At 39.8% G+C, this 23430-nt stretch overlaps 2 protein-coding genes across 4 annotated transcripts in view; one reads left to right on the top strand and one right to left on the bottom strand.

Annotated features, from left to right (window-relative positions):
• The window catches only part of Rab39 (RAS oncogene family member Rab39), a 552594-nt gene that overhangs the window by 154422 nt on the left and 374742 nt on the right, over positions 1 to 23430 (bottom strand). The gene's annotated exons all lie outside the window — the stretch shown is intronic.
• LOC128696337 (RNA cytidine acetyltransferase) overlaps positions 1 to 23430 on the top strand; it is a gene marked incomplete at its 5' end in the record, with an annotated part of 179451 nt that overhangs the window by 94646 nt on the left and 61375 nt on the right. Inside the window, 2 exon segments of the mRNA XM_070090239.1 lie at positions 8930 to 9095; positions 18040 to 18238. Coding sequence (XP_069946340.1) covers positions 8930 to 9095; positions 18040 to 18238 — 365 coding nt within the window.

The following is a 23430-nucleotide window of genomic DNA, read 5'->3' as shown; positions in this document are numbered from 1 at the left end:
TAAAGAAAAATTGGATATCACATTGGAGGGAGGGAGTATGGAAGAAATGGATGTGTTTAGATATTTGGGAGTTGACTTGTCAGCAGATGGGTTTACGAAGGATGAGGTTAACCATAGAATTGATGAAGGAAAAAAGATGTGTGGTGCTTTAAGGTATCTATGGAGGCGAAGAAGGGAATGTACAAGAGTATAGTGGTACCAACACTCTTATGTGGGTGTGAAGCTTGGGTTGTCAGTGCTGCAGCAAGGAGGAGGCTGGAAGCAGTGGAGATGTCCTGTCTAAGAGCATTGTGTGGTGTGAATATTATGCAGAGAATTCATAGTGTGGAAAATAGGATGAGGTGTGGAGTTATTAAGTACAGTAGACCCCCGGTTTTCATAATTAATCCATTCCAGAAGGTTGGCCAAAATCCGAAATGGCCAAAAACTGACTTAATATTTCCCATAAAAATTAATGTAAATCCAATTAATCTGTTTCAGACACCCAAAAATATTAACAAAAAATACATTTTATAGAGAATAATTATAGCTTTACATACAGAAAACAATGAGAAATAAATATAAATGGCTAATTTTAATGATAAATGAACATTACATACCATTATTGAAGACCTCTGTTGGTGAGTAGTATTTATTTGTAATCCCAGGCAGACTACATCCCAGTGTATACTTACCTGCTACATACACTGCAACCCACAGCCACATTATTACCATCGACATATTCCACGTTCACTGAGTTTACGGGTTTCTAACAGCTACCTTTAGGTGTCATCATAAACAAAGGGAGAAGTAATGAATAATTCATGCCAAGAATTGTAAACAAAAGCTTATGTATAAAGGGCGGTTACTGGGCCAACGAAGATTCATACAGTTTTCTCTAACACTGGACCAGAGAAAACATAAGACTTGAGGGACACTCTGAGTGAACGAGTAACAAAGGCATGTTCATATGCTATGCAACGTGTTTCTTACATAGTTTTGAAGAAAATATTATAGATGGATTAATGAAAATGTCTATTCTAATCTAAAATAAGACATTTAACGTGCCCAAGAGTGAGTCACGAACATATGAGTGGCCCAGGTGCACGCGTCTGGTACCAACAATTTCCGAAGGGATGTACGAAACCTGGGGGGAAATTTTGCCGAGAAAAGTGCTCAAAATCCAAATTGTACAATTTCCACATCAGCCAACAATTGGGGGTCCACTGTATTAGTCAGAGGGCTGAAGAGGGTTGTTGAGGTAGTTTGATCATTTAGAGAGAATGGAACAAGGTAGAATGACTTGGAGAGTGTATAAATCTGTAGGGAAAGAAAGGCAGGGGAGGGGTCATCCCCAAAAAGGTTGGAGGGAGGGGTAAAGGAGGTTTTGTGGGTGAGGGGCTTGGACTTCCAGCATGCATGCATGAGTGTGTTAGATTGGATTGAATGGAGACAAATGGTTTTTTGAACCTGATGAGCTGTTGAAGTGTGAGCAGGGTAATATTTTGTGAAGGGATTCAGGGAAACCGGTTAGCCAAACTTAGGTAATGGAAGTGGGAAGTACAATGCCGGCACTTTAACCCCTTGACTGTCGCAACCCCCAATCGTGAGGTGTCTCCTGGTGTCGCAAAATTTAAAAAAAAAAATTTATTTTTCATATGAAATGATAGAGAATCTTTTCCTGATTGTAATGATACCAAAAAAAAAAAATTGATGGAAAACTGATGGAATTACGCTGTCGCGAAGTTAGCGACCTCGGCGATATTTACAAATTGGCGATTTCGCCCACTTTCAGCCCTATTTTCGGCTAATTCCATTGTTCCAGTCAACCAAACTCATAGCTATTTCTTTACAACTCCATTTTTTCTATCGATTGAGTACAAGAAACTGCCCATTTACTGATTTCAACTACCCAATAACATGGTCAGAAATTTGCAATTTGGCCAATTTCACAAAAATTAAAAAAATATGACAATTTCAAAATAAGGTTCAGAATGAGCAATGCAGACATTCCTGGCTCTAAAATAACATTTTCTTTGTTCATCAGTCACGTTTCCAGGCCCCTCTGATATTACTCTTGATTTTTATTTTGGATTTTTATTGAAACAAAAAATAGAAGATTTACTGTTATGAAGACTACTGCAATACTGTAATAATTGGACAAATAATGTCAACTCATTCATGACTGCATATTAGAATGGCTAGTTGGACATTTATTGGACAATGACATCATTTGTTTACCTTTGAACATTAGCAAAAATCAAACATTTCCCCTACTTTGAGCACCATTTCCAGGTTCTTTTAATAGTAAAACCAATCAAAATCACCTCTTTTTCTATAATAAGTTTTACATTCTATCAAATGAGACCAAGAAAGCGAGAAAACAACCATAAATACTATACAAAAATACACCACAAAGTCGGCATTTTAATTTAAAAAAAAGGTCAGTTTTTTCTCATTATGCACTGCGTGCTCCAGGATTTTTTTTTATATGGTGCACACTGACCACACAGATCCATTCTCTCATATGTGGGCCTACCAGCTTTCTCCTGCTTGATTTGAAGCCGCTAGAATTTATGAGTATGTATACGTCAAACACGGTACCTCGTAAGACGTATATATATACGACCAAAACAGTCAAAGGGTTAAAGGAGGGGTTTGGGATATTAGCAGTTTGGAGGGACATCTAAACTGTCGTATCTGGGCCCCACTGCAAAGACACTGATTATGTATTGGTGATGGTGAAAGTGTTGAATGATGATGAAAGTTTTTTCTTTCTTTCTGAGTTTTTCTTTCTTTTTCAGTCACCCTGCCTCAGTGGGAAATGGCCGATGTGATAAAAAAAAAAAACTATGAATAGCATTCCAATAAAAATGTTCTATGTATGGGCATGCTATGAGCAGTTTGTCAATAATAATAATAGGTAGCAAGGGGCTAGAAACAACTTATCCTGTATAAATTACTTCATTCAAAAAGAAAAACTTTAGTTTTTCTTTTTAGGTCATCCTGCTTCAGTGGGATACGGCCAGTTTGTTGTAAAAATAATAATAATAATAATAGGGTAATGATGGTGTGTTCTGATAATATTTGGAAAACAATTATGTATAGCATTCTATTAAAAATATTTTATGTAAGGGTTCACACTGAGTGGTCTGCTTGTAATAAATAAAAGTAATAATATGGTAAACTTTCATTTTTTTTTTTGCTGGGAACAAGAGTAAATATTCTGCATGAGCTATACATGTCGTAAGAGGCGACTAACATGCCGGGAGCAAAGGGCTAGTAACCCCTTCTCCTGTATATACAGTGGTACCTCGGGATACAAACAACTCCCAACTCAAACAATTATGTAAGTGTAATTGCTTTTGTAAGTGTATTTTTGGGGGTCTGAAATGGATTAATCTAATTTACAGTAGTCCTTATGGGAATAAATTCCATCGGTATCAGCACTCAAACAGCCTTCTGGAACAAATTAAGTTTGTATCTCGAGGTACCACTGTATTACTGAAGTTAAAAAGAGAAATACAGTGGACCCCCCGGTTCACGATGCCATTGGTATCTGATAAATCTGGTATTCAATGCATTGTATCGCAAAAATTTTGCCTCGGTTCCCGTTACAAAACCCGGTATACGCGATTTGTCCGAGACGTGTCCACGTGTGGCCTGAACTGCCCTGTGTGTGCCAGTGTTTACAAGGCAGCCAGTGTGCTCGCATCTAAGGATACATTCGGTACATTCCATATTATCAGTGTTTTTGGTGCTTGTTACTGCAAAATAAGTCACCATGGGCCCCAAGAAAGCTTCTAGTGCCAACCCTTCGAGACCAAGGGTGCTAATGACTATTGAAATGAAGAAAGAGATAATTGCAAAGTACGAAAGTGGAGTGCGTGTGTTGGAGCTGGCCAAGTTGTATACAAAACCTCAATCAACCATCTCTACTATAGTGACCAGGAGAATGGCAATCAAGGAAGCTGTTGTTGCAAAAGGTGCAACTGTGATTACGAAACAGCGACCGCAAGTGTTAGAAAATGTTGAGAGACTGTTATTGGTGTGGATAAATGAAAAACAGATAGCAGGAGATAGCATCTCTCAAGCGATCATTTGTGAAAAGGCTAGGCAGTTGCATGACGATTTGGTAAAGAAATTGCCTGCAACTAGTGGTGATGTGAGTGAATTTAAGGCCAGCAAAGGTTGGTTTGAAAGATTTAAGAATCGTAGTGGCATACACAGTGTGGTAAGGCATGGTGAGGCTGCCAGTTTGGACCACAAAGTGGCTGAAAAATATGTGAAGGAATTCAAGGATTACATAGACAGTGAAGACTTGAAACCTGAACAAGTGTTTAATTGCGACGAAGCAGGCCTGTTTTGGAAGAAATTGCCAAGCAGGACCTACATTACTCAGGAGGAAAAGGCACTCCCAGGACATAAGCCTATGAAAGACAGGCTTACTCTTCTGATGTGTGCCAATGCTAGTGGTGATTGCAAAGCGAAGACTTTATTGGTGTATCACTCAGAAACTCCCAGAGCGTTCAGGCAAAAGAATACCCTCAAGGCTAATTTGTGTATGCTGTGGAGGGAAAACACTAAGGCATGGGTCACTAGGGACTTTTTCTATGACTGGTTACACCATGCATTTGCCCCAATGTGAAAAATTACCTAATTGAAAAGAAATTAGACCTAAAGTGCCTCCTGGTATTAGACAATGCCCCTTGTCATCCTACAGACTTGGCAGAGCGACTTTCTGGGGACATGAGCTTCATTAAGGTGAAGTTTTTGCCTCCTAATACCACTCTTCTCCTGCAGCCCATGGACCAGCAGGTCATTTCCAACTTCAAGAAACTGTACACAAAAGCTATGTTTGAAAGGTGCTTTGAAGTGACCACAGACACTCTATTGACTCTAAAGGGGTTTTGGAAGGATCACTTTAATATCCTCAATTGTGTAAACCTTATAGGTAAGGCTTGGGAGGGAGTGACTTAGAGGACCTAGAACTCTGCCTGGAAAAAACTGTGGCCAGAATATGTAGACAAAAGGGATTTCGAAGGGTTTGAGGCTAACCCTGGGAATCCTATGCCAGTTGAGGAATCCGTTGTGGCATTGGGGAAGTCCTTGGCGTTGGAGGTTAGTGGGGAGGATGTGGAAAAGTTGGTGGAGGAGGACAATGACGAACTAACCACTGATGAGCTGCTAGATCATCTTCAACAGCAAGAGGCCAGACCTGAGGAAACTGCTTTGGAGGAGGGGATGGAGAAATTGAAGGAGTTGCCTACTTCAAAGATTAAGGAAATGTGTGCAAAGTGGCTTGAAGTGCAAAGCTTTTTTGATGAAAATCACCCTCACACAGCTACTGCAAGCCGTGTTGGCAACCTGTACAATGACATTGTTGTGAAGCACTTTAGGAAAGTCATACGGGAACGAGAGGTACAGGTCTCTATGGACAGATATGTTGTGCGACAGAAGTCCAGTGACTCTCAAGCTGGTCCTAGTGGCATTAAAAGAAGAAGGGAAGTAACCCTGGAAAAGGACTTGCTGCCTCAAGTCCTAATGGAAGGGGAGTCCCCTTCTAAACAATAGGTTCGACACTCTCCCCTCCCATCAATCATCACCAGATCTTCATTAACCCTTTGAGGGTCGACAGGCCCTCTCCGAAACTCGTTCTCAGGGTCGGCCAAATTTAAAAAAAAAAAATTATTTTTTCTTATGAAAAAATAGTTTTTTTTCTAAACATTATAGGCTAAACAAAAAAATTTTAACGTCAATACTTACCGAGATATGGAGGCGTGAAATTTGCCAAAATTGAACAACATATGGTAACATCGCCGACTGCCATCACCCGGTATTTTACTATTTACTTTTTTATGTACTATTTTCAATTATTTTTCAATTTTTCTTTTTCTGAGTAACTTTTATGGCCTCTGAGGCCAACATGATCAGTATTTTGTAAGTTATTTCTTTTTCAATACTACACAATAAGGGCGTAAACACTGTTGTCATTATTTTGTTTACAGAAAATATTTACACAAACAAATGATATGAAATGTTGTTTATTACTATTTTTCTATATTTTATATACACATATACAGTCACAGGGAATGTTTCTAGAAGTTCTGAAGCCTGTGGAAGTCTTTGAAACATGGTGTCATGCACAGTGGTGTTTTACACTCCTCACACATAAAACGAGTGTCTCTGCGTTGTTGTGTGCGTTTCCTTGTATGTGCACAGATGTAACACCTCTTCTGAGCCTTTTTCTTCAAAGCAGTAGCAGGCAGTTTTACCAGGAAGTGATCACCATGCTTCAGACGAGCAGGTAGTTGTTGATAATTTGGTGGGCGGTCAATTGCAGGTGCTGTTCCTTGGTACTTGAATACTATTTGTCTGATGACAGACAAACAGAATTCGCCGTACTGTGGTTTGTTTCTGGTGCTCATCTTATACATATTATAAGCATTGAGCATGGAAATGTCCAGAAGATGGAAAAACAGTTTGATGTACCACTTATAACTCTTGCGAACACAATCAGCAAACCCAATCTGCATGTCACATTTGTCCACTGAACGCATGTTGAAGGTGTAATCAATCACAGCTGCAGGTTTTAGAATGGGTTCTTTTCTCTCTCTATGCTGCCTGCCACTGTCTGCCATTTCATTAGGGTGAATTGATGACAACAGTGTGACATCTCGTTTGTCATGCCACCGAAATGCCATGATGTCATTGGCAGCAAACGCCTGCACCTCACCTCTACGAGTGCCAGCGTCAAACCTGGGCATATGTTTCCGATTTGCATGCACTGTGCCACACACATCTGTCATGTTCACTCGCAAAAAATCACTGAGTGAGGGGCTTGTGTACCAGTTATCTGTATATAATATATGCCCCTTACCAAGGTATGGTTCTATCATTGTTCGAACCACATCACCTGAGATGCCCAATAACTTCCTGGTATTTTGCAATGTATAACTTCCAGTGTACACAATAATATCCAATACCAGACCACTGTAACAATCACAAAGCACAAACAACTTTATACCAAAGCATTTCCTCTTGCTTGGTATGTAATGCTTGAAAGAGAGTCTTCCTTTGAACAGAATCAAAGACTCGTCAATTACAAGCTTCCTGAAGGGATAAAAATGCGTACTGAATTTCTGTTTCAGATACACAAACACATTCCTAATCTTATATAACCTGTCAGTTCTGTCAGGCCTGGTTTTATCTGAGAAGTGAAGCATACATAACATTAGCACAAATCGATTCACTGGCATTATATCACTGAAACCTGGTGTTGCAATCAGGGGGTCTGTTGACCAGTATGATTTCACTTTGTGCTTATACACATGTGGCATAAGCATTATTTTGGCAAAGAAAAGATACATCTCAGCCACAGTTGCCTCCTTCCACTGGTTTAGACGTGATTTTGGTGAAAGTAATGTGTTTGCCATGGTGTACTCGTAGTATGTGTTGCTTTCCATGACAATACTTTTCATCAGTGGTTCGTCAAAGAATAACTCGAAACATTCCAGTTCAGTGGCATTGTTCCCAAGTGCACAAGATGGCCGTATTCCACTTTGGCTGTCATCAAACTGGTGGGGATTTGGAACAAAATTGACAGCTTCCTGCCAATCCCAGGTGCGGTCTGCTGGTGGGTACTGGACAATGACAGGTGGTTGTGGAGGTTGTGGTTGTGGAGGCTGGTGTGGTGGGTGAGTGGGGGATGGTGGCCTTTGTTCTAGATCAGCTGAGGCAGCGGCGTGGGTGGCAGCGTGGGTGGCAGCATGGCCCACTGCTTGTGCCTCACCGCCGGCACCACTACCACCACGCACATTTTCCATCCCAATTGCAATAGTATCTTCGTCATTTTCACTGTCTGTTCCTGTTGTACAGCCACGGGATGTACTCCGAGATATACTCCTTCCCCTTGGTATAACATATGGCACACTACCAGAGCGCATATATCGTCGTGGACATTGTTTACTAAGAGGGCATTCCCACAATGCACCACTGGGTCCCAGTTTTTTTTTCTACCGCGCACACCGACCACGCAGACCCATTCTCTCACACCTAGGCCTACCAGCCTTTTCGCGCGAGATTTGAGGCTGCTAGAATTTATGCGTACTAGTACGTCAAAAACCCCTACGCGTAAGACGTACTAGTACGACCAAAACCCTCACAGGGTTAAAGGTAAGTGTCATGTATTCTGTTGTTAGTAGAGTACATACTACAAACTGTACATGTACTTGTTTTTCTTTTTGGGCCACCTTCCTTGGTGGGAAATTGCCGATTTGTTGAAAGATGAAGAAGAGTAAATTTAATAGTGTTCAAGTGTTGTTATATACGACATGTGTTCCCATAAAGAACAAAAAAGGCACAATACCGTGACTTAAACAGTGCACGTATAACTTGCACGTAGGAGAGAGAAGCTGATGACAATGTTTTGATCTGACTTGGACCTACTTGTAAATGGTCCAAGTCAGACCAAACCATTGTCATAAGCTTCTCTCTCCTATGTGCAGGTTATTTGTGAATGAGCTCCCATAAAGATAGTTCAGTGTTCCTCGTTGAGGGATATTACTTGTAACTATGTCATGAGCTTGTATTAATTATTTTTTTTTAACTTGCTTGATATAGGTAAACATGTCAAAGGATAACTAATGTATGTGCACAGTATAGATATTTCAATATATGTGGTAAAACAAAATATTTTGTGCATGGTCAAGTCTTTTTTTTTATTTATTTACACATTGGCTACTTCCCACCAAGACAGAGTGACCCAAAAAGTAAGAAACACTTTCATCATCATTCACTCCATCACTGTCAAGTCTTATCATGAACTTTTTTGCTAATTTGATAGAATATGTCATTGTTGTTTTCACAAGTATATCAGCATATCTGATCAAGAAACTGATAATAAATTTAAATAAAAAGTTAATCTGATGATCTCCCTAAATAATTTCAGGTGGAAACCTCCAGGAGGTAACACTGGAGGAGAGTATAAGGTACAGTGATGGTGACCCTGTTGAAGCTTGGTTGCATCAGCTCTTATGCTTGAATGCAACCTGCAGTGTTGCACACACCATGATGTGCCCTCCGCCTCACAACTGTCAACTCTACCATGTCAACAGGTCACTAATATTAGCAGGCCACTTATTTTTACAAGTAGCCAATAGTATGGGTAGTAAATTTTCAGTGATGGTTTGTTTTGTCATGGATCATTATCAGGTTATGAGCTGGGATTTTTTTTATCATCATGTTATGAGTAAGAAACTTCTTTTTCATTATCAAGTTATGAGTTGGGAATTTCTTTATCACTAGAAAGTTGTTATTTTTTTCAACAAACCGGCTATATTCCACAGAGGTAGGGTGACCTAAAAAGATAAACAAAAAGTTTTTCTTTTTTAAATTTAGTAATTTATACAGGAGAAGGAGTCACTAGCCCCTTGTTCCAAGCATTTTAGTTGCCTCTTACAATACACATGGCTTACAGAGGAAGAATTGTTATCCACTTCCCCATGGAGCATTATCAAGTTACATTAACCCTGTCATGGTCAAAGAATTTAAAAAATAATTATTTTTACTTTTGAAATGATAGAGAATCTTTTTCCAAAGGTAAGGAAACCAAAATTACAAAATTTAATGAAAAACTTATGGAATTACGCTATCACAAAGTTAGCGGTCTCTGCAATATTTATGCATTGGCGATTTCGCCCACTGTGAAGGTTTACTCAGCCCTGTCAGACCCTCTGAGATTATTTGACAAGACTGGCTCCTCCTTATGGAAATAAAAAGAAAATTCAATAACAACATAATAAGATAAACAATTTTATTATAATAAGCATCAGTCAGTAATATAAAACACTTGAACATAAAATTAACCCTTTGAGGGTCCGTGCCATAGATCTACGGCTATACATTGAGGGTCCAAACTGTAGATCTACGCCATGAGCTCACCTCACTCTGATAAGCTGTGAGTGGTAAATTTGGGCCTAGATATGAGAGAATATATCTATGTGGTATGTGTGCGCCACATAAAACAAATCCTGCAGCACACAGTGCATAATGAGAGGAAAACTGAGACCGTAATTTTCGATTAAAACAGCAACTTTGCAGTGTTTTTTCGAATGCTTTTTATAGTTGTCTTTGCGATTTCTTGGTCTCATTTGATATAATGAAAGATATATTACAGAAATAGAGATGATTTTGATTGGTTTTAGTAATGGAAATGGGTTGAAACTGAGCTCAAAATAGCAGAAATGTTAAATTTTTGCAGATGTTCAAGAGTAAACAAATGATCCCACACATCTAATACACACCTGCTGGTGGGTCTAATATACGTTCACAAATGTGGTGATATTATTTATACAATTATTACAGTATTGCATAACAGTAAATCTTCTATTTTTTGGTTTGAATAAAAATTCATTGTAATAAAAAATCAAAATGGAATTCATTTGTAAAGCCTGAAAACATAACTAATGAACAGAGGAAATGTTAGTTTAGTTCCAGGAATGCCTGCATTGTTTATTCTGGACCCTATTTTGAAATTAGAATATTTTGAACTTCGCATTAAATTGGCCAAATTACCAATTTCCGATCACTTTATTTTGTAGTTGAAATAGTTGACTTGGTGATTTCTTGTGCTCATTCGATAGAATAGAAGTAATACTAGTGAAATAGCTAAGAGTTTGGTCGACTGGAGTATTATAATTGGCATTAAATGGGAGTCAAAGTCGGCAAAATCACTGTTGTGTAAATATCGCTGACACCTCAAAATTCACGAGAGCATAATTTCGTCAATTTTCCATCAAATTTCATACGTTTTGTTTTATTACCTTCAGAAAAAGATTCTCTACCAATTCATAAGAAAAAATAAAATTATTTTTTGAAAATTCTTGGACACTGGTACGCACTTCAAAATTTAGCCTTTGGACCCTGGCAAAATTGCCAATTTCTAACCACTTTATTGGATAGTTGAAATCAGTAAATGGGTGGTTTCTTGTACTCATTCGATAGAAAAAATGGAGTTCTAGTGAAATTAAAATGATTTTTGTTGACTAGTACACAGGAATTGGCCGAAAATAGGGCTCAAAGTGGGCGAAATCGCCGATGTGTAAACATCATTGAGACCTCTAACTTCGCGAGAGCATAATTCCCTAAGTTTTCCATCAAATTTCATACTTTTGGTGTCATTATGATCGGGAAAAGCTTCTCTATCATTTCATAAGAAAAAACAATATTTTTTTTCCTGAAAAATTTTTGACCCTGAGAACGAGTTTAGGAGAGGGCCTCTCGAACCTGAAAGGGTTAATATGTACACAATGAACGGTATAACGGTGCCATGCCAATGTTCTGGGCATGTATCTTTGAATGGTTCTGGAACTTGAAGCCGTTGTTGATGATGGGGGAGGGGGAGGTCACAGCTGGTCATGATTAAACAGTCGACAATGCCCTCAACAAGATTATATTTGTGGCGAGGAGAGGTGGACTGATTCTCTAACCACTACCCTACTGTTGAGACAAGTAAGTAGCCCATCAAGACACCAGGAATGCTGGTGTAGTTACAGTTGGGAGAATGCTGTGTAGCTGAATGGTGTGTAGCTGACTGGGTGGTCGGCTACATGTGGAAGGGTGGGGGCGGACCAGTGTAGGTAGAGAGGTGCAGTGACGTCTTCTGGTCTTCGCAAGATCAGTTCTCCCTTATCTTATCTCTGCATGAGTTGGATGACCCGAGCCGACAATCAAGGAGATGCGATGGGAGCTGCCAGTCAGTTCATTTACTACAGGTCGGAGATGATCACGTCACCTCCCACCGGGTGTAAAAAAGGGGGAGGGGATAGCGGGAGCTAGGCACCCACCTTACCTGAACAAGCAGACTGCCCAACAAACTACAGCATTCATTCATTTGTACTTTCACTACTCCTATCTAATGAACTTTTCCCCTCATACCCACTTTGAGCCCTATTTTGGTCAATTCCATTCTTCCAGTGGACCAAACTTATAGTTATTTTGCTTGCATTTCCTCTATTCTGTTTATTGAGTACAAGAAACCGTCCATCTACCTATTTCATCTACCCATTAAAGTGATCAGGGATCGGTAATTTGACTAATTTCATACAAATTTCATCAACTGCCAATTTGAAAATATGGCACTAAATAAACATTTCCTCTGCTCCTTAGTCACATCTCCAGGCCCCTCTTATACAGTGGATCCTCGGTCAACGATATTAATCCGTTCCAGAGAGCTTATCTTTAGGCGAATTTATCGTTAGTCGAATTAATTTTCCCCATAAGAAATAATGGAAATCCAATTAATCCGTTCCAGACAGCCAAAAGTATTAAAAAATTTTTTTTTTTCATGAAATATACATTTCCCTACATAGAAAACAATGTGACATGCACAATAACTACATAAATAAATGTTAAAATGACACTTACCTATATTGAAGAGTATTGATGAATAATGAGACACTGTTTTTCTTGAACACTCTGGGATTTTCAGTGATACATGAGTAAAGGCTTCACTTTGCAATCCCCACTAGCAGTACAACAAAACATGAGAGTTAGCCTATCTTTCATAGGCTTGTGTCCTGGGAGTGCCTTTTCCTCATGAGTAATGTAGGTCCTGTTTTGCATTTTCTTCCAGAACAGGCCTATTTCGTCACAATTGAACACTTGTTGGGGTTGGAATTTTTCAGCTTCACCATGCCTTATCGCACTGTGTATGCCACTATGATTCTTAAATCTCTCAAACCAACCTTTGCTGGCCTTAAATTCACCAATATGAGCACTAGTTCCAGGCATTTTTTACTGTTCACCTGGGTGCTAGTCAACTGGTGTGGGTCGCATCCTGGGGGACAAGATTTAGGACCTGAATGGAAATAAGTTAGACAGTCCTCAATGACGCACTGACTTTCTTGGGTTATCCTGGGTGGCTAACCCTCTGGGGTTAATTGTTTCTCGGTAATTGTTTCTCGTTAAGCCACACCAACAACGCTCTCTCCACATCTTTGAGTAGTACAGCTGATGGTGGTGGAGCAGCAACAGCTGACTGTGGTGCAGCAGCAGCTGACTGTGGTACAGCAGCAGCTGACAATGGTGCAGCAACAGCTGACGGTGGTGCAGCAGCAGCTGACGGTGGTGCAGCAACAGCTGACTGTAGTGCAGCAGCAGCTGACTGTGTACAGCAGCAGCTGACGGTGGTGCAGCAACAGCTGACAGTGGTGCAGCACCAGCTGACCGTGGTACAATAGTATTTCGATAGTATTTCTCACCCTTTTTACCACAGGGTTGGCAGTAGAAGCTTTTTTTGGGCACATGGTGGCTTATTTAGCAATTACAAGCGCTAAAAAGAATGGAATACGTAATACAAAATTTATCAAATATATGTGTGGAACCATCCAGCCCGGCTTGTAAACAATGACGGCAGGGCAGCTGAGGCGCTCAGGCTGGACAGACAAGCTCGGGACGAATCATGTTGGTTGAGTTTTCCATCGTTGGTCAGCCAAAATTTTTACGCTCAAACGCTTCGTTGGACGAATTTATCGTTAGACAATGCCTTCATTGGCCGAGGGTCCACTGTATTATGCTTGCTTTTCATTTTTAATTTTTATTCACACAAAAAATAGAAAATTTACTTTTATGCATATGCAGAATATTGAATTATTGTAATAATTAAATAAATAATAGAGGTAGTAGGTTGGTAGACAGCAACCACCCAGGGAAGTACTACCGTCCTGCCAGATGACTGTGAAACAAAAACCTGTAACTGTTTTGCATGATGGTAGGATTGCTGGTTTCTTTTTCTGTCTCATAAACACGCTAAGATAACAGGGATATCTTGCTACTCCTACTTACACTTTGGTCACACTTCACAGACACGCACATGCATATATATATATACATACATCTAGGTTTTTCTCCTTTTTCTAAATAGCTCTTGTTCTTTTTTATTTCTTCTATTGTCCATGGGGAAGTGGAAAAGAATCTTTCCCCCGTAAGCCATGCGTGTCGTATGAGGCGACTAAAATGCCGGGAGCAATGGGCTAGTAACCCCTTCTCCTGTATACAATTACTAAAAAAGAGAAGAAGAAAAACTTTATAAAACTGGGTTGCTTAAATGTGCGTGGATGTAGTGCGGATGACAAGAAACAGATGATTGCTGATGTTATGAATGAAAAGAAGTTGGATGTCCTGGCCCTAAGCGAAACAAAGCTGAAGGGGGTAGGAGAGTTTCAGTGGGGGGAAATAAATGGGATTAAATCTGGAGTATCTGAGAGAGTTAGAGCAAAGGAAGGGGTAGCAGTAATGTTAAATGATCAGTTATGGAAGGAGAAAAGAGAATATGAATGTGTAAATTCAAGAATTATGTGGATTAAAGTAAAGGTTGGATGCGAGAAGTGGGTCATAATAAGCGTGTATGCACCTGGAGAAGAGAGGAATGCAGAGGAGAGAGAGAGATTTTGGGAGATGTTAAGTGAATGTATAGGAGCCTTTGAACCAAGTGAGAGAGTAATTGTGGTAGGGGACTTGAATGCTAAAGTAGGAGAAACTTTTAGAGAGGGTGTGGTAGGTAAGTTTGGGGTGCCAGGTGTAAATGATAATGGGAGCCCTTTGATTGAACTTTGTATAGAAAGGGGTTTAGTTATAGGTAATACATATTTTAAGAAAAAGAGGATAAATAAGTATACACGATATGATGTAGGGCGAAATGACAGTAGTTTGTTGGATTATGTATTGGTAGATAAAAGACTGTTGAGTAGACTTCAGGATGTACATGTTTATAGAGGGGCCACAGATATATCAGATCACTTTCTAGTTGTAGCTACACTGAGAGTAAAAGGTAGATGGGATACAAGGAGAATAGAAGCATCAGGGAAGAGAGAGGTGAAGGTTTATAAACTAAAAGAGGAGGCAGTTAGGGTAAGATATAAACAGCTATTGGAGGATAGATGGGCTAATGAGAGCATAGGCAATGGGGTCGAAGAGGTATGGGGTAGGTTTAAAAATGTAGTGTTAGAGTGTTCAGCAGAAGTTTGTGGTTACAGGAAAGTGGGTGCAGGAGGGAAGAGGAGCGATTGGTGGAATGATGATGTAAAGAGAGTAGTAAGGGAGAAAAAGTTAGCATATGAGAAGTTTTTACAAAGTAGAAGTGATGCAAGGAGGGAAGAGTATATGGAGAAAAAGAGAGAGGTTAAGAGAGTGGTGAAGCAATGTAAAAAGAGAGCAAATGAGAGAGTGGGTGAGATGTTATCAACAAATTTTGTTGAAAATAAGAAAAAGTTTTGGAGTGAGATTAACAAGTTAAGAAAGCCTAGAGAACAAATTGATTTGTCAGTTAAAAATAGGAGAGGAGAGTTATTAAATGGAGAGTTAGAGGTATTGGGAAGATGGAAGGAATATTTTGAGGAATTGTTAAATGTTGATGAAGATAGGGAAGCTGTGATTTCGTGTATAGGGCAAGGAGGAATAACATCTTGTAGGAGTGAGGAAGAGCCAGTTGTGAGTGTGGGGGAAGTTCGTGAGGCAGTAGGTAAAATGAAAGGGGGTAAGGCAGCCGGGATTGATGGGATAAAGATAGAAATGTTAAAAGCAGGTGGGGATATAGTTTTGGAGTGGTTGGTGCAATTATTTAATAAATGTATGGAAGAGGGTAAGGTACCTAGGGATTGGCAGAGAGCATGCATAGTTCCTTTGTATAAAGGCAAAGGGGATAAAAGAGAGTGCAAAAATTATAGGGGGATAAGTCTGTTGAGTGTACCTGGTAAAGTGTATGGTAGAGTTATAATTGAAAGAATTAAGAGTAAGACGGAGAATAGGATAGCAGATGAACAAGGAGGCTTTAGGAAAGGTAGGGGGTGTGTGGACCAGGTGTTTACAGTGAAACATATAAGTGAACAGTATTTAGATAAGGCTAAAGAGGTCTTTGTGGCATTTATGGATTTGGAAAAGGCGTATGACAGGGTGGATAGGGGGGCAATGTGGCAGATGTTGCAAGTGTATGGTGTAGGAGGTAGGTTACTGAAAGCAGTGAAGAGTTTTTACGAGGATAGTGAGGCTCAAGTTAGAGTATGTAGGAAAGAGGGAAATTTTTTCCCAGTAAAAGTAGGCCTTAGACAAGGATGTGTGATGTCACCGTGGTTGTTTAATATATTTATAGATGGGGTTGTAAGAGAAGTAAATGCGAGGGTCTTGGCAAGAGGCGTGGAGTTAAAAGATAAAGAATCACACACAAAGTGGGAGTTGTCACAGCTGCTCTTTGCTGATGACACTGTGCTCTTGGGAGATTCTGAAGAGAAGTTGCAGAGATTGGTGGATGAATTTGGTAGGGTGTGCAAAAGAAGAAAATTAAAGGTGAATACAGGAAAGAGTAAGGTTATGAGGATAACAAAAAGATTAGGTGATGAAAGATTGAATATCAGATTGGAGGGAGAGAGTATGGAGGAGGTGAACGTATTCAGATATTTGGGAGTGGACGTGTCAGCGGATGGGTCTATGAAAGATGAGGTGAATCATAGAATTGATGAGGGAAAAAGAGTGAGTGGTGCACTTAGGAGTCTGTGGAGACAAAGAACTTTGTCCTTGGAGGCAAAGAGGGGAATGTATGAGAGTATAGTTTTACCAACGCTCTTATATGGGTGTGAAGCGTGGGTGATGAATGTTGCAGCGAGGAGAAGGCTGGAGGCAGTGGAGATGTCATGTCTGAGGGCAATGTGTGGTGTGAATATAATGCAGAGAATTAGTAGTTTGGAAGTTAGGAGGAGGTGCGGGATTACCAAAACTGTTGTCCAGAGGGCTGAGGAAGGGTTGTTGAGGTGGTTCGGACATGTAGAGAGAATGGAGCGAAACAGAATGACTTCAAGAGTGTATCAGTCTGTAGTGGAAGGAAGGCGGGGTAGGGGTCGGCCTAGGAAGGGTTGGAGGGAGGGGGTAAAGGAGGTTTTGTGTGCGAGGGGCTTGGACTTCCAGCAGGCATGCGTGAGCGTGTTTGATAGGAGTGAATGGAGACAAATGGTTTTTAATACTTGACGTGCTGTTGGAGTGTGAGCAAAGTAACATTTATGAAGGGATTCAGGGAAACCGGCAGGCCGGACTTGAGTTCTGGAGATGGGAAGTACAGTGCCTGCACTCTGAAGGAGGGGTGTTAATGTTGCAGTTTAAAAACTGTAGTGTAAAGCACCCTTCTGGCAAGACAGTGATGGAGTGAATGATGGTGAAAGTTTTTCTTTTCGGGCCACCCTGCCTTGGTGGGAATCGGCCGGTGTGATAATAAAAAAAAAAAAAAAATAATTGCATTCCCAAATGCACATTAGACTGTCCAATTGGACCCATATTGGAAAAGTGATGTCATTTGTGCTCTCTGGAATATCAGCAAAAAATCGAACATTTCAGCTAATTTGAGCTCAATTTTAAGCTACTTTCAGCCATGAAACTAATCAAAATCATCTCTATTTCTATCATATGTCTTCCATTCCATCATCTGAGACCAAGAAACCAAGATTATAACTATAAAAACCATAAAAATTATACTGCAAAGTTGTTTTAAACCAAAAACAGTTTGTTTCTTTATGCACTGTGTGCTTCAGATTTTTTTTATGAGGTGCACATTTACCGCATAGACCCATTTTTTCATATCTAGGCCCAAATTTACTGCTCGCAGTTTATCTGAGTGAGCTGAGTTCATGGCATCATACTATGGGACTGACACTGGCTTCAAAGCCATAATACAATGGGACCGACACTGAAAGAGTTAACATTCCTTGTTCTTTATTTCCTCTCATCTCCATGGGAAAGTGGAAAAGAATTCTTCCTCCGTAACCCCTGCATGTTGTAAGAGATGACTAAAATGCTGGGAGCAAGGGGTTAGTAATCCCTTCTCCTGCATAAGTTACTGAATTTAAAAAGAAACACTTTTGTTTTTCTTTTTAGGTTACCCTGCCAGGGCAGGATACAGCCAGTGTGTTAAAGAAAAAATTACTAGTTGACTAACCCTAATTGAAGACACATTAATACCTGGTAAACACAATTTATTTCACTGTATTTCCACCCTGATATCATTTCTTACTCTTACAGAAATGTATTGTTTAGCAGTCATAGAGAGAGTGAAGAATTCCTGAACCAAGTAATGTCTCTGCTGGTAGCTTCTCACTACCGCAATTCTCCTGATGACTTGCAGGTGCTCAGCGATGCTCCAGCACACCACCTGTTTGTTTTGCTTCCACCCATCTTTGCTGGAATGACAGCACTGCCAACTGTCCTAGCAGTTATACAGGTTTGATCTAATATACATTTCTCAAGTTTCAAGACTTTGTGTTAATACTTGGTGATCACCATGGATGGGACAGGTAATGCTAGCAACATCCTCTCTCCTCCAACATTCATTATCCTTCAGCTATGCACATTATTTGTTCTTATGCTCCTCAGTTTTTGCTCATAAGGTTCTTGTAGGTGCTGTTGACTCACTACATGATTCCATGGGTACTATACTCTGGGCATTCTTTTAGTACCTATTTCATACTGTATTTTTTTCCTGACAACTCTCACAACACTGTTTGAAAAAGTATGTCAAGGTTATTACAAAAATATATGTAGCTCCTAGGTAGTAGGTTGGTAGACAGCAACCGCCCAGGGAGGTACTACCATCCTGCCAGGTGAGTGTAAAACGAAAACCTGTAATTGTTTTACATTATGGTAGAATTGCTGGTGTTGTTTGTCTGTCTCATAAACATGCAAGATTTCAGGTATGTCTTGCTACTTCTACTTACACTTATGTCACACTACACATACGTGTACAAGCATATATATATACACACCCCTCTGGGTTTTCTTCTATTTTCTTTCTAGTTCTTGTTCTTGTTTATTTCCTCTTATCTCCATGGGTAAATGGAACAGAATTCTTCCTCCATAAGCCATGCGTGTCGTAAGAGGCGACTAAAATGCCGGGAGCAAGGGGCTAGTAACCCCTTCTCCTGTATATACTATTACTAAATTTAAAACGAGAAACTTTTGTTTTTCTTTTTGGGCCACCCCACCTCAGTGGGATACGGCTGGTGCGTTGAAAGAAAGAAAGAAAGATATGTAGCTAAAAGTCTAGCCTTTGAAGGTGTTTTTCTGTGCAGGTTCTGGAACACCAGCAATTCACTTTCCTCTTTCCTATCTCTTACAGTTCATTTAGCTCCCTTCTGCCTTTTGTTCTTTATTGAAAAGGCCTGTTTTTCTATACTGTCGTCAAGTCTTGGCCCACAATACCTGCCAGGCAGCATCTCCCTGTATTGTTCACAAATCTGAAGAAAGCTCTGACACAAAACAATATTGTACAAACAACAGGCAGGCCTAAACTAAGCTGTTAGGTTTTGTAATAGGCCCTTTGTAATTGTAATTGTAATTGTCCCTCTGCTCATGTAAACTTTAAGTTCTTCACATATATAACACTCCCAGAGTTGTAACTGAAACTTACTTATGTCATGATCGTCCTTCCTCTTCTTAGAACCAACGTGGATAAGCAGTTCTTATCACAAAATCCAAAGGCACAGTGAAAGTTTATAGCATTCCATGTAGGAGATATAATAAATTCTATTTTTGTAAAATAACCTTAGATTTGAAGGCACACCTTTTGGAACTCAGGTGTATATGCAGAATAATAATAATGTTTAATTCTTTATGCCATGTAAATCATGTAATTTAAATGAAAAAATATTGTGGTAGGCACAGAATAAAACCACTAATTATACAGTGCATTATTATTAGCCGGTTTTTCAGCTACATGAAATGATAGAGAAAAGATTCTCTATCATTTCATGATAAAAAATAATTTTCTTTTTCGAAAATTTTGTAACACAAAGAGAGAGACTTTAGGATTTGGGGTCGTGACAGTCAAAGGGTTAAAACCCTTTTCTTCATCAAAACGAAGTACAGTTTTTTTATTAACACGTTGGCCATTTCCCACTAAGGCAGGGTGACCCTAAAAAGAGGAAACGCTTCATCTTCATTCACTTCAGTATTGTCTTTCCAGAGGCATGCATACACTACAGGTTGGCCATCACTAATCCGGCATCATTGGGACCTGTAGGGTGCCAGATTAGGGACTTGCCAGATTACAGAGTGGTTAGGTTAGAATACACTTAACCCAGTGGTGAAATTTATGCATCAGCAATTTCACCCACTTTACACCCTACTTTTGGCCCATTCCGTCGTTTCAGTCTACCAAACTCAGAGCTATTTTGCTAGTATTCCTTCTATTTTGTTGATTGAGTACAAGAAACTGCCCATTCACCTGTTTCAACTACCCAACAAAGTGGTCACAAATTGGTAATTTGGCCAATTTCACACAAATTTCAAAAGATGCCAATTTCAAAATAGGGTCCAGAATAAACAATGCAGACATTCCTGGCACTAAAATAACATTTTCTCTGCTCATTAGTCACATCTCCAGGCCTCTCTTACATTACTCTTACTTTACATTTTGAATTTTTATTCACACGCAAAAAATAGAAGATTTACTGTTATGCAGACTACTGCATTATTTTAATAATTGTATAAATAATGTCAATCCATTCATGACTGAGTATTAGACTGGTCACTTAGACATGTATCGGACAGTGACATCATTTGTTTACTCTGAAACATCGGCAAAAATCGAAAATTTCCGCTACTTTGAACTCAATTTCAAGGTACTTTTTGTTGTGAAGGAAATCAAAATCATATCTATTTCTATAATACTATATCCTCCATTCTATCAAATGAGACCAGAAAAATGAGAATACAGCTATAACAACCATTTGAAAATACACCACGAAGTTACTGTTTTGCACCACGGTCACAGTTTTTTTTCTCATTATGCATTGCGTACTGCAGGATTTTTTTTTTATATAGTGCACACTTACCAAACAAACCTATTCTCTCATATGTAGGCCCAAATTTACCATCACAGCTTAACCGAGTGAGCTGAGCTCATGGCAACCAACAGTGGCTTCAAAGCCACCTTATCTTTTATGGACAATGTGCGGTGTATGTGTGTTACACAACGAGAAGCATTTCTTTCATTCATTGGAACTATGGCTAGGGCTATAAGTAAGCAGGTTATAACAATAATGACTAATGCAGCAAGTAGTGCCACCAAACAGTAGTAATATGTTGGTGTGGCAACCCTGGAAATTTGAAATTATGCTAGCCAGAATTAGTGCCGGATTACTGATGGAACCAGATTACTGAAGGCCGACTTGTACAGTTTAAAAATTGGAACATCAGCATCCCTCCGTCAGAGTGCAAGCACTGTGTTTCCCACCTTCAGGGCTTAAGTCCAGCTTGTTGGTTTCCCTGAATCCCTTCATAAATGTTACTTCGCTCACACTCCGGCTTATAACACTACAGTGCTATAAGGTTATTAATCACTTATTCTATTAATAAAAGTTTTATATTAATTACAGTAGTCCATCCAGCTTACAACCGAGCTTGGTTCTGACCAACCGGTTGTAAGTCAAAATGGACGCTTATCCGTTCCAGACACCCAAAAATACTAACAAAAAATACATTTTTCCAAGATTAATTATAGTTTGACATACACAAAACACTGATAACTAAATAAAATAAATTAAGAACATTTAAATCACTATTACATACCTTTATTGAAGAGTGTTGTTGGCTTATGGAAAACAGGGAGGAAGAGAGAGGGAGGGCAGAGTATTGTTTGGAAGGGGAATCTCCCTCCGTAAGGACTTTAGATAACAAGTCCCTCTCTTAGGTTACTTCCCTTCTTTGTCTTTTAATCCCACTAGGACCAGTTTGAGAGTCACTGGGCCCCTGTTGCACAAAACAACTGTCCAGGGTGCTCTGTTTCTGGCATCTCTTTAAGATTTCCCTAAAATGGGACAAGGTTTTGTCACTGAACATGTTGCAGATATGGCTTGTTTCAGCTTGATCAGGGTGATATTTCTCCACAAAATTTTGCACCTCATTCGACTTTGCACAAATGTCCTTAATCACTGAAGAAGGCACATCCTTCCGTCTCTCTTCCTCCTCCTGTACTGAAGCAAGTTCTTCAGCTGTGGTATATCGCTGTTCCAGCTTAAGGTGTTGCAGCTCTTCAGTGGTTAGCTCTTCCCTGTGGTTCTCCATCAACACTTCCACATCCTTGCCACTCACATCCAACCTCGTGGACTTTCCCAATGCCATAATAGATTCCATCACAAGCAGAGGGTTGACAGGGTCAGGGTCAGCCTCAAACCCTTCAAAATCCTTCTCGAGGACACAGTCTGGCAAGAATTGTCTCCAAGAAGAGTTCAAAGTCCTGGAAGTCACTCCCTGCCAAGCCTTACCTATAAGGCTTATTCAGTGGAGGATATTTAAGTAATTCCTCCAGAACTCTCTTAGGGTCAATTCAGTGTCCGAGGTCACTTCAAAGCACTTTTGAAACACTGCTTTTGTGTAGTTTTTTGAAGTTAGAAATGACCTGCTGCTCCAGGGGCTGGATAAGAGGAGTGGTGTTAGGTGGCAAGAACTTCAGTGTTATAAAACTGAAATCCCTAGACAATTGGTCTACCATGTTTGGGGGATGAGCAGGAGCATTGTCCATTACCAGGAGGCACTTGAGTAGCAATTTCTTTTCCAGGAGGTATTTTTTCACACTCAGGCCAAACACTTATGGGTCCAGTCAATGAAAAGTTGCCTCGTGACCCATGCCTTATGATTAGCTTTCCACATCACACACAGTTTACTCTTGATGACATTGTTTTTCTTGAACACTCTGGGATTTTCTGAGTGATACATGAGTAAAGGCTTCACTTTGAAATCCCCACTAGCATTACCACACAACAAAAGAGTTAGCCTGTCTTTCATAGGCTTGTGTCCTGGCAGTGTTTTTTCCTCCAAAAGAGGCCTCCTTCGTCACAATGGAACACTTGTTGGGGTTGGAATTCTTGTCTGTAAATACCACTTGAATTCCTGCACAAATTTTTCAGCCGCACGTTTGTGAGAACTTGCAGCCTCCCCATGCCTTACAACACTGTGTATGCCACTACGCTTCCTAAATCTCTCAAACCAGCCTCTGCTGGCCTTAAATTGACAAACATCATCACTAGTACCAGGCATTTTCTTTATGAGATCTGCATGCAATTGCCTTGCCTTTTCACAAATGATCGTCTCTGAAACACTAACTGGTTTTCCTTGATCCACAACATCAACAACAACTTCTCCACATCTTCATTAGTTTGTGATCTCTTTTTCATTAACAGGTTTACCTTTTTTGCCACATCAGCTTCCTTGATTTGTTCTTTCTTTGCCAGGATAGAAGTGATTGTTGATTTATTTTTGTCATACATCCTGGCAAGTTCCAGCACCTGTACACCACACTCATATTTTTCTATTACTTCCTTCTTAAATTCCATCATGTTTCTCACTTTCTTTACCAAAGGAACTTCACTAGGAACTTTCTTGGGGCCCATGGTGACTTTCACAGTCACACTTAAT

This window comes from Cherax quadricarinatus, chromosome 31 (assembly GCF_038502225.1).
Source record: "Cherax quadricarinatus isolate ZL_2023a chromosome 31, ASM3850222v1, whole genome shotgun sequence".
NCBI lineage: Eukaryota > Metazoa > Arthropoda > Malacostraca > Decapoda > Parastacidae > Cherax > Cherax quadricarinatus.
Note: the sequence above shows the minus strand (reverse complement) of the source record. Positions and strands in the feature narration are given on the sequence as shown.